A 12235-nucleotide genomic window follows, 5' to 3' on the forward strand; every position below is an offset into this window, starting at 1 on the left:
ATAATAATGACAAAAAAATGTTATTATACGGGTTTTGGATTGAATATGTATAAATGGATTTTTACATTTTTTGAAGAAATGTATTATACAAGATTTGTTCATGTTTGTTGACAGTATGCATGCATTCATAAACATGTATAGGCTAAATATAAATAGGCTATGTTATATGGAAAATAGGTATTGTTATATAGACCTACTGCTTATACATGTTATATGTTAATATAAGCATCAAAACCCAACTTAGATTCCTTAAAACCAAATGTGATTCACCACATGGGTGTGGGTATGATGTAAATATCTGCATGGGAGTCCCTGACATAAGAAAAGAAAAGTTTGTGGTTGTGAGCAGTGTGTGAGGCTCTCAGGAGCAGAGAGGCTTTTCAGGAAGCTATCAGTCATGACTGTGAGCAGTGAGACAGAAGCAGGACACGGAGCTGGCTGCAACACCTCCTCTCCTCTCTTTTGAAACTTCAACCAACAACCCAGGCTCAATGGACTTTGTATTATGGTTGCATGAAAAACGTACTGGAGTTCCATTTGATGGCTTTGCAATAACAGGAACTGGATTTTGTGGAGAAGAAAATGCAGTTTGACTGGATTATATGTGGATGAAATGAAGTTTTTGGAGAATTTATGGTCGCAGTTTACTGCAGTGAATTTTTTTTTTTTTTTGATTTCTTTGAATGCCTGGTGTAATTTTCTTAAACGCGCACAGAACTAGAGCCTCCTCCTGTTATGGAGAACCTCACCATGGATAACATGACTGTGGAGAATGACACGTCGGTGCAGGACAATCAGACCCTGGGTGTTTGGACTGACTACACAGTTGAATACAAAGTGGTCAGCGTGTTTTTGGTGTCCCTCATATGCGGGGTGGGGATCGTGGGCAATGTGATGATCATAATGGTGGTCCTGACCACCAAACACATGCGGACTCCCACTAACTGTTACCTGGTGAGTCTGGCCGCGGCTGACCTGATGGTCCTGACGGCTGCCGGGCTGCCCAACATCACCGACGCTCTGTGCGGACAATGGGTGTTCGGCTACGTGGGCTGCTTGGGGATCACTTATTTCCAGTATCTGGGAATAAACGCGTCCTCTTGCTCCATTACAGCATTCACCGTGGAGCGCTACATCGCCATCTGCCACCCCATCAAAGCGCAATTCCTGTGCACTTTATCCAGGGCAAAAAAGATCATAATGCTGGTTTGGGCGCTCACCTCTGTCTACTGCGTCATGTGGCTCTTTCTGTCAGACACTACAAAGTTGGCTTATGATAACGTGGTGCTACTCAGCTGCGCCTACAAAGTGTCCAGGAGCCACTACCTGCCCATTTACTTTACAGATTTCGCGGTGTTTTACGTGCTGCCTCTCATGCTGGCCACGGTTATGTACGGACTGATCGCCCGGATACTTTTCCTAAACCCGCTGCCTTCAGATACCAAGGACAGCACCAAGAAGTGGAAGAAGGAGACGGGTCAGCGAGGGAGGGTAATCAGCAGCTCCTCCAGGAGCACCACGGCTTCCTCCCGCAGACAGGTGGGAAAGTGTTTGCTCATTCACATTATCACTGTGTAATGATGGTGTTTGCATTTGTGTGTGAGTGGGGGAAGGGGTCCAGCTGCACCAGCAGGTCTGATAAATGTCTACCAATGGGAGGCATACATCCCCTTCATGCTCAGTTACAGTTGAGGACCACTTGTACACCATGTATTGTAAAAGGAATAATAATGTAAAATACAAAAGAAGCATTATTTGACCACAAAATGTGATCTAGTAACAGAAAAATAATGATTCAAGAAAGACCCTCTGTCCTTAAAACTGACCCGCAATTTGTATTTTTCAATAAAAATCAGATTTCATAAGGCATTTACTAGCAGGAAACCTTTGTGTTTGGATGAGGGTTTTAGGCTACTTCCTCACTGTTTGAGGCCCTACAGACCCCACTGCTATGTGTGTAAAAATAATATTAACTGCAAAGTCAGCCTTTTTTCTCTCCTTTAAATAAATGTTTTATGCATTTTCTTCTGAATTTATTAAACCCAATATGTAGACAGATAATAAAGTGTAAACACTTCCCTTTGCCACAAACTGCGTTGGCACATTTGATGTCAGTGCCAAAACACTGAAAAGAGCATTGTTGTAACACTATTTAAGGAAATATCTCATGTTTTATGAATTTAAGAATGAACAAATATGTTCCTTTTGTTTGTTGAAAAGTAATTTAGGCTACAGATCAAGGAATGTGATCAGTTAGAACCCAGAGAGGTTTAAGTACATGATAGAAGAAACTGTTATAAAGCTACTAGGGCTGACATCTTCTGGTCAGTTGCTCAATTGGTTGGTCGATATGCACCAAATTCTCATTGGATGGACAATTGCTGGAGTTACTTTCATTATGAGAAAACAGCTCTGATGGGCACTCTGATGTAGACTATTTTATTTTAAGTGATAGGCTATAGTGTGTCAGAAATAACATTGATTATGAATAAAAATAATAGTCAAATATATGGATTAATTGACTATACTTCTTATCTGACAGGAAGTCAAAACACCGCTTTTTTTACAACTTCGTACTGTCCAGCCTAATGTAGACGGCTAGGCCTAACTTAGTGAACATTTACTTGGCTCCAAACTAATTGACACCATGTCAAAGAACCAGCTCAAATTGCTGCATTGTCTCCCATCCTCAGAGGGCAGAGGAGCTGAGTGGATAACGTTTATTTTTAATGGCAGCCTTTGTGTGCATTTAACTCCGGACTGCTATCTTAACGGGGACCTTCGGTTTCACCTACGTGAATAAAATATGTGGATTGTTTAATTTATCATTTTAGCAGTGTTGTTTTAGCTAAGACATTTTTCAAAGTAGGCTAACAGGTGGCTCATATGAAAATAAATGCTTTTATTCTTCTGTAAGTGTTATCAAACTTAGTGTTATTCATTGCACTGAATTGAGGTCATACATATCATATAACAATCATTAAACAATCAGACATGCTGTAACATTTTGTAAGGAAGTTGCTCATTCAAATAGCTATGCAGTCTGTTAAATCAAGGTCACTGTAATCAGTTTAACATATTGGTCACCCCAGTTACATCTACCTGACTCAAAATGTACATTGAATTGAATGCAGCATAGACAACATTTTGTCTTCGCACTATACATTTCCATTGCAAATGATAGCCTTCCTTTGGATATTGTTAGAAATGGTTCTGATTTCCCCCTCCTTAAAAAGTTAAATAATAATCATTTTAATAGCACTTTTCATAACACAAAGCGATTGTCACACAAGGCCTGACATGTAGTCAGCATAATATACTATCAGGATTTTTTGTGTATACTTCAGATCATGCATAATAACCTTGGTGAATATCACTAAAAGCTACCATAACATAAATCTTAATAGATTTATTTGGGATTTGAAAGGGTAGTGCTGCATAAATTGGACAGTCAACACCCTCACAGACCACGTACAGCATATGAAAATTTGATGTATTAAACTGGAGGCTCTGAACCAAACACCCCAAACAGAAGCAACGCATCATCATCATCAGTACATCAGTTCAGAATCATGTTTATTAGCAATTCTCATTAAATGAGGAAAATTCATGAAGTATGGGGATTAAACAATGTTAAGTATGTTTTCTGAGCAGTTAAAGAGACTCTGGAATCTCCAGGATCCCAAACACATTAGGGTTAACTGTAGGCCAAGCAGGAAGCTTCCTGTCAGGGAACTGAGGCGAACACGGAAGTCCCTTAAACCTGCATTCCATCGAACAGCCAGAAGGAGGCGACTACTCTGGTTGCAAAAAGAAGTCCGGTTCTATTAGAAATAATGGTAAAATGAGACTACTTCTCAGAAGATTTATTACCTCAGTAAACACTTTCCTAATGAGTTCATGGTCTCAATTGCTAGGTTCATGTATTCTTCAATACAACATTTTCATTCAGTAAATTATGGTCCCATTTAGAGTAAAATAGACCATAAAACAGAGTATGATTCAGGGCGGGACTATCTGTGATTGTCAAGTCGTTACCATGGTGACCTATCAGGCTAGAGTGACTCATACCAACGGCACTGTTTAAATTTAACCACCGCTGTTGAAAAAGGAGTTGGCTGTTCACTTTCTCTGGTGAGTACATTTAGTTTTAAGCCTGTTGTTCACTAGACAAAATTATCATCCTGGTTAAAATGACAGTTAACGTGAATTACAGATGCACCTAGCTAAGCAAGATAGCTAGCTCCACACACGGCCCTTAACTCCACCGCCTCGTCCAAATATGGTCACATACAATGCCGCTGGTCACAAAAAATCAACATGGCGGCGCCCTATCGGCCAAACTCGAGGCTTCAAAATGGCAGTCCACAAACTAACGGGTGACGTCACAATGACTACGTCCACTTCTTTTATACAGTCTGTGCTGTAGGCACATGAGACATCATGCATTTGTTTGCTACATTTTTGTTTGAAATGTTACAACTGACTCCAAGCTCCCCTACCTGCTCACTTTTTGATATACAGCGATATAAAGGGCTGCCAGCAGGGGTGGGCGAAATAAAATTTAATGGCTTTTGCTGCGATATATTGTGATATGATCTGTCAGCACTCATTTACTTTCATATTGAGTCTTGTGAAGTGCACATCTAGAACTCAGTTGGCACTTTTTGTTCAGTGGAACAGAGCTGATCCACTTTTTTATATTATTCATATAAACCCAACCAGCGGCTCACAGTAAACAGAGTGATAAGGGTTTGTATTGATGGATACTTTCTTTGTGAGAGCTCATGGTGCAGCCACCTTTTGAACTACCTTGCTCAGTTTCATGGGTGTTCATGTGCATGCTTGAGAAAAATACATGTTTTATAATAAAGCACTCTGGCTTATCACACCTGCAGTACACCACACTCAGACCAAGGATATACTTCATCCTCCTCTGACATCATCTTCCTTCTGTAAAAAGCTTATAACACTCTGCTAAGAGTTCTTACTTTGTTAAAAACAAAACAAAAAACAGAAAACAGAAAGGCACAGACACAGTGCCAGACACACAGGTACCTAGCTAGGCTAACTGTTTGTTTATCAGATCAGACGCCTGCCTGGAATGACAGGGGGTGTGGTACCCTGAGGGAGCTCTATGCTCCATTGGATAGTCTAATCAGTTAAACTCAACTCAAACGGCTTTAGTTTTATCTTTGACTAACCCATAAACACACATGTTTCTGGTTAGCATTAATTGCTCATTGTGGACAGAAGAAGCAATTCATACCATCCACCATGTACAATACTGACTTCCCTAAAGGTCAAGCAGTAATGAGTATCTGGGATTAGGTATTTCGCTCAACCGTGCCACTGGCAGGGTTCCTATCCAATCCAGTTAGACTCACCTGACAGCAGCTGAGACGACACAACATGAATATGGATAAGATTTGATTACATACAAGTTTCACATCAGGATTATCATCTGGTAATTATGTTACAAATCCAGACTTTGTTGAGATTTGCATCTAAAATCACAGTTTCAGCGTGACTGTATGGCCTGTCGGTTGGCTTGTGTGTCTTATTTTCAGTTTGCGAGTCATGGTTTGTCTTTGCGTTTATCAGATTTCCGGAGTTTGGTTCTTACAGTAAGGGAAACATTTTTGAGGGATTCTGTGTGGTGCGGTCATATCCTGCCAGGAACTCTGGGAAGTGACTCCCTAAAAGCTGAACATAAAATAATTTTCACTGTCAGTTTTCATCACTTATTTATGAAACCTCACTGCTGCTTTTATGATCATGAGGTCGTCTGACAAAAACAGCAAAAATAACAACCAAAACCTGCACTTTGTGATCACAGAGAGGGTTAGAGATAACAGAAAGCTGCTACACAGCTCCTGGACCCTGTCTAAGCAGGCATACAACATTGTTAAGAGATTAATCCAATCTGGAGAATATGTAAGAAAACCTCTGGTTTAGGGTTTAGAAAGATTTGTTCAAACTGCTGAGCTTAACTGTTAACTGACGTATAACTCAGTGGATGATAGCAAACACTTAATGCAAGGCTCAGAGTAATCCAGGGAGGAAGCGTTTTTATGGGTACTCGTTAATGTAATGGACTTTTTCCGTTTTTACTATGCCTTAGCAATTAGGGGGAAGACCATGTCATTACCATATCATGCATAATGTCACCTGCTAGAGATCATCCTAGAGTGGCAGTAGTCAATATGTTCATAAATGCACACTGATAACCATTTTCCTGTTTCATAATCAAAGAAAAGTTGTCTTACTGAAGGTACAGAAGAACAGCATCATTTAACCAATAACCTTAGCACAACAGAACAGGTTTACCTGCTTTACTTAGCATGTACAGTATGAGCCACAATCAAATCTAAGTTTATGCTCATTATGTTGTCCGACAACAAAACCAGAAATAAAGTAAGAGCAGCTAAACAGTGAATGTGTACATTAAAATGCAGTAGACCCTTAGTTCAGAGTTTTATAGATCATGCAATAGCATGATGTGAATGATTTCTGTGCCATGTGTGTCTGTCCAAAACCTTTCTCTTGAGACAGATGCTTTGGGAGCTCTCAAAACAAACTGAATGTCAGCCATGGCATTCTTCCATATACACTTTGTTCAAAATATGTTCATATTTGAAGTGGAGTGATAATGAATTATCTGCAGTAGAATTTCTGCCCACTGAGGGGATTCTCAAAGAATTTACAGTCTATTACATGAGTACACTTGCCAAAACTGTCCACAGTTGTAATTTGGCTTTGTAAAAGACTGTCTCAAACAAGTCCTCGTACTTGATGAATGATGATATAGTTGTCTTAAAGCACTGACCAAAACAGCCAGCTGACACCTCTATGGTTAAGGTTTGGGTAAGTTAAGTTAGTTTCCATAGTTGTGAGCTACTACTGTTTTCATAGTAGTTCAGTAATTTGCAGACAGTATTGATTTTATCATTAAAATATTTTTTTGTGAGGACCACAATAAAAAGTTATTCTGGTATTTAACCCTTCCAAAATTTCATCCACACCAATATTTGTGCAGGACTGTGTCTCTACCATGATAATCTCATTAAACACACTCAAGTTGACTCAAGCCAAGTGTTCAGGTGGAGCTGCAGCTGTGTTCACACACTAGATACAGCATGTCATTTGGTCATGTTGTTGGTAGTTGAAATACAGCACAGCCAAACAAAACTGATCATCTGTTCAGAAAACCCATCTTGCTTACCACTGGTCAGCACTAAACCTCAGTGACAAATGCATGCGGACCACCCCCTTCCCAAATAGGCATATGTTTCCTGTGACTGCTTTACAATAAAAGTCACCTCCTGTTTTTCAGCAGCCGAATACTTTTAATGAAGCAGCAGCTGCAGGAAATATTCAGTGAGTGGTTCGATAAAAAGAGAGGTTAAAATCAGTGAGATAAAAGTGCAAACAGTTATGGTGGATTGCATATATGCATCTCTTCCTGTGAATCTCCCATGCATGTGTAGATTCTTTGAATCTTAAATGGAAAGGGCGGACTCCGACACTTACAATGACAACCACTATATAGAGTTACAAAATGTAGAAAACAATTGCAAACCCTAAATAGTTTTAAAAAATGGAATTTAATTTTGTGATATGGATTATAACTTTAAGAATAAGCTTTTTTTCCACAGGAGATATTTTGACATGTCACAGTAGGAAAAGCATAGATGTAAATAATAAAATGAATGACAGCAGAATTTAATTTAGCTGCTTTAGTTTAAGGCTTCAGGTATTGTGCATGCTGGCTCCCTGTCACACTGTCATGACTTAACAGGCCACTTGAAAAAACAAAACCATCGTTAATGTTATTAGTTACACTTTTCCTACTATGACAAATCAAAAGGTCTGCTGTGACAAAGGTTCATGTGTCTTGTGCTGTGGCTTATTTATAGACGCCATGTGCATGAAAAACATTTAATTATACAGTTTTCTGGGATAGCATTTTGTTGTATCATTTTTTTAACGTGACTGAATTTTATTAGGTGACGAAGATGCTGGCTGTGGTGGTGATCCTCTTCGCCTTACTTTGGATGCCCTACCGGACCTTAGTGGTGGTCAACTCCTTCCTGGACAAGGCCTACTTGGACACCTGGTTCCTGCTCTTCTGCCGTCTCTGCATCTACCTAAACAGCGCCGTCAACCCGATCATCTACAACGCCATGTCCCAGAAGTTCCGCGCAGCTTTTAAGAAGTTGTGTCACTGCGGCCCTCAGCGTATGGAAAAACCAGCTTCTTACAGTGTGGCGCTAACCTACAGTGTCATCAAGGAGATGTCTAACGGGGAAAGTCCTGACCACTTCACTACAGAAATGGACGAGCTAAACATGCCTACAGATCAGTACTTACCGGCCAGCATCCTGCCAAGTGCCAAGAAAATGCCGTTCGAGAAGCCTTCCCTATTGGGAGTGATGTCAAAGCCTGATTAAAACAACCTTTCCACCTAAAAAGGATAGCAGAGATTCTGACAGCTGGAGTATGGATTCAGTCACCCATGGAATATTAGAGAAGATTCATTTTTATTAATTAAAAGTACCCAGACACTTCCAATTAAATTTCTCCAAGGTGTTTTCTCTAGGAAATGTTTCTTTTATTTCACACGACCATTTGCCAAAAGCCAAATAGTATGCTATGAGATGAGCTGACATATAGGCCTTTCAGCATTTTGTACAAAATAAGTGAAGGGAGCTTTAATCAATCTTGCAAAATACAGTTTATTGATACATCAATACAGCGGCCATTCTCAGCTCTGCAGGAAAGCCTCTGCCCATGTCTTATTTGTCTGAAAAACCGGAAACATTAGCTATTAATGCAGGATGTTATGTACCAAATCCTTGTGATATAACGCAGAGACCCCTTTATATAAACACTGACTTAAACTGTTGCAGGAAAAAGGTGCATGAGAGCAATTAATGTCATCAAACTGCTTCAAACAAAAAGAACCAGACTGTGTTAAACCAAACACTACAATACGTCACACTTAACAGTGGAGATGTTTCAGGAGTGTATATCACCCGGCCAAGTGATATGTCAAAACATTTCATCACAATACTTTTCAATCTATATTCATCAAGATATAAAATTACCAACAAGTGTGTAAGCTGCAGAAAGATCTATTTAAATTAATAAATGATACTAAAATAAACAATCTTCAGTCCTGTCAGCATGTTCTCAAGTGTGAAAATGTTTACAGCCATGGAGGTTATATCTTGGGTCAGTTGCTTCATCAGTTAAAATAGTAATGTTGCAGTTTGTTGCAGGGGTACTCCTCTGACAACCTCGTTACTCGTTAATGTGGGTGGGTCTAATTACTGGTAAGAGATCAGATGGTGATGCTTTAGGTTTAACTTAGTTCCTGGTATTTCCTATCCTTGTTGACACCAATGTTTGACATTGTTAACAGTATGGACTTTAAGTTACTGTACATTGGCCTAGCCCTGTTTGGGACTTTAAGTAGCCTAGTAAAGCCACACCACTGACGTTACCTCGTTTATCCACAGCAGCTCTTTACCTTTAAGGGTGTGACTGCTGAGCTGTCACTTTCTGTACTGACACAAAAAAATGTCATCCTCAAAGGACATGCTCCTCTCTCCCGCCAAAATATTGCGTGCGATGTGTTTAGCTAACTCAACCAACTCTGCTGTGTCTATCTCGGTAAAGTAAATTTCTAAAATAGTGCCATATGACCAGGACACCAGGGGAGCGTCTACCTGCATCGCCATCAGTTTGCTCCCAGTAACTCCAAAGTTTTCTTATATTATTAATATTATTATTATTGTGTCGTATTAGCTGTCTTGCTAACAGGACTTCACGCAGTCACTAGGGCTAACGTCAAGCTAGCTGCTGATGGTCAGTAAATACCTCCAAACTGTAGGCTTGCTGCTTATTTCGTTTTCTAGATGTAACCAGTGGATGTTTCAACCTGTTTTTTAAAAAGCACAGATAAACTAGGCTGAGTAACAAGTAGGGATGCAACGATTAGACATTTTGTTGGGATGATTATAGTCTGAGGAATAGTCACGGTTTCACAATCACAATTATTATGCATTAATTAATTTAACAACACTAGTAATGACTTAAGTTGATTTTTAATATTTAATTACATTGACAATTATATTTCTATAATATGTATTATTGATATACATATGGTGCGTGTTGCTCAACATAGCAACAAACCGCCTTGGTGTGGCACAAGTCACTGAAAATAATGGGTTTCATAACGGTGCTGTTGGTGCGGTGGGTCTGAAGTTACACCTGCTTTTTTTGTTTACGTTGCACTGAAAGCCCAAACTCTCACCACTATAGCATCGATTGTAAGTGACATGTTTATATTTAATTCCCTACCAACTTGCCATGTTATTTTACTCAGTCATTATGTATTACCTTTACTTGGCCGTGCAAAGCTGGGTGGTGATCTTGCAGGTGCTGCATCCCTATTAACAAGTAATCTAAAAAATTCTAATTACTTGCCTTTGAGTAACAAGTAAATTAGCATAACTAATTTTTAAAATGAATAATATTTAATGTGTAAATCATGATAATAAATAATAATGTGTACAATTTTAAAAGTAGGTTAGATTTACTTTAGCTTTGTTTTTGTGATTGGGTTACGTTGTCAAGCAATCTAATTTATCTAACTACAGTATATCAAAGTTTCTAATTTTCTTATCAAGGAAATGGAGAGGATACAATGGCACCCAGGTTTTACAAGCAAGTCTTTCCTCTTTGTTCATGTACCTCACCACCAGAAACCATGTAATCATGCTACTAGAGAGAAAGCCCAAATTTGAATTGCACAACCTTTTGAAAAGGTCAGAGTAAAGAACAGAACAGATATCACAGACACTCACTGAAAACCTGCTGTGTCAGTTTAGTAATTAATTTAAAATCTCATTACCTCTAAATGTTTCTGCAGAGGCATTAGTCTTAACAGTGACAGACACACCAAAGCCTTATGTTGCTTTGGTAACTGTGAAGAAGATCACAGTGGACTCACAGTGGAGCCTGTGAAGGTTAGTGGCCAATATATATAATAATGAGGGAGAAATGTGTAACCCTGATGTGCAGACCGAGAGGCTGTTCTTCAAAGGGTCAGATAACTGTGGTGGCAGTAATTCACTGCAGACTGCAGAGTAAATCACTTTCCTATGATTTATCTACTCAGCAAATGCCACAGAGAAATAATGGAACGTGTAAATAGATTGCGACAAAGTGCCATACTTACGTTGGCGCAATCCACAGTATGTACACCTTGCTATTAAAAGAAGAATTTTATGCTGTTTGTTTGAGCTACGTATATGTTTAAATTGAAGAGCACTCAGAGGGAATGAATACTGATTGAACTTAATGAAAGGGACCAGTTTCATACCGAGCAGCCGGCTTTTTTGTCCATACTGTAAAGTTGCTTGAAATTGATTGTGCAGTGCAATGTGGAATTAATTCAGTGTTGTGTTTTCAAATGTGTGCCATTTTTAAAATAATAGCTTGCTTTGATCCACCGTTCCTTCTGTGCGTTTTTATGGCATTTCAGACCAGTCAGTGGAAGCTAACAAGCTCTAAAGTGGAATATGTCAGAAAATGTCAAGCGAAAAAAAGGGTTGAAGAAGGTATGTAGCGTACAGTACCTCTCATTTGTGCAATTTTATTAATTTCTCCCTTTGTTCTTGTTGAAACACATTTTGTGAAAATACCAAATAGTTGTGATGGAGATGTTTTCTGTTCTGCACGGTGCGCAGTTTGCAGCATGAACGCAAGCTTTTGTGATGTGAACACAAAGATAAAAGTTAATAAAATCTTACCTGATATTTCCATCTGAGGCGACGCTTGGTGCTGTCTCAAGGTAGCGTTCTTCTGCTCTTGCTGTTTGATGGATTGTTTTGTACTTTGTATTGTTCTTTGTCTATAATAAAAAGAGACCACCACCTTGTGGATGGTGTGTTATTACTGCATTTTAATAGTACCAGTAAGAATATCCTTTTTTTGCCAATTCCTTGCTACTTCGTCTCTACTGATTCATTACTAGCAGCCAGTGAAGAAACTGCCTCATTCAAACATGCCATGAATCAGGCACAGATAGCTTCTGTATGAGCTACGGCCACGCCAAGGACATCTATCAGAGGGGTCGATGGCTTATTTTGAAGTCAACCAGCATGTGGTTGCCTGCTTCAACATGAATTCATCTCACTGAAGCTATCAGAGGCCAAACGTTCTC

General features: G+C 39.3%; 1 protein-coding gene across 1 annotated transcript; it reads left to right on the forward strand.

Annotated features, from left to right (window-relative positions):
- Positions 1–358: 358 nt before the first annotated feature.
- Positions 359–11927, forward strand: trhra (thyrotropin-releasing hormone receptor a). The gene is made up of 2 exons (XM_038712096.1): positions 359–1539; positions 8010–11927. Exons 1-2 carry the CDS (start codon positions 736–738, stop codon positions 8451–8453), a joined length of 1248 nt encoding a protein of 415 aa, XP_038568024.1. The 5' UTR covers positions 359–735; the 3' UTR covers positions 8454–11927.
- Positions 11928–12235: the final 308 nt, after the last annotated feature.

Source organism: Micropterus salmoides, unplaced genomic scaffold (assembly GCF_014851395.1).
Source record: "Micropterus salmoides isolate LMB-PRFRI ecotype aquatic unplaced genomic scaffold, ASM1485139v1 Ms_hic_scaffold_11, whole genome shotgun sequence".
NCBI lineage: Eukaryota > Metazoa > Chordata > Actinopteri > Centrarchiformes > Centrarchidae > Micropterus > Micropterus salmoides.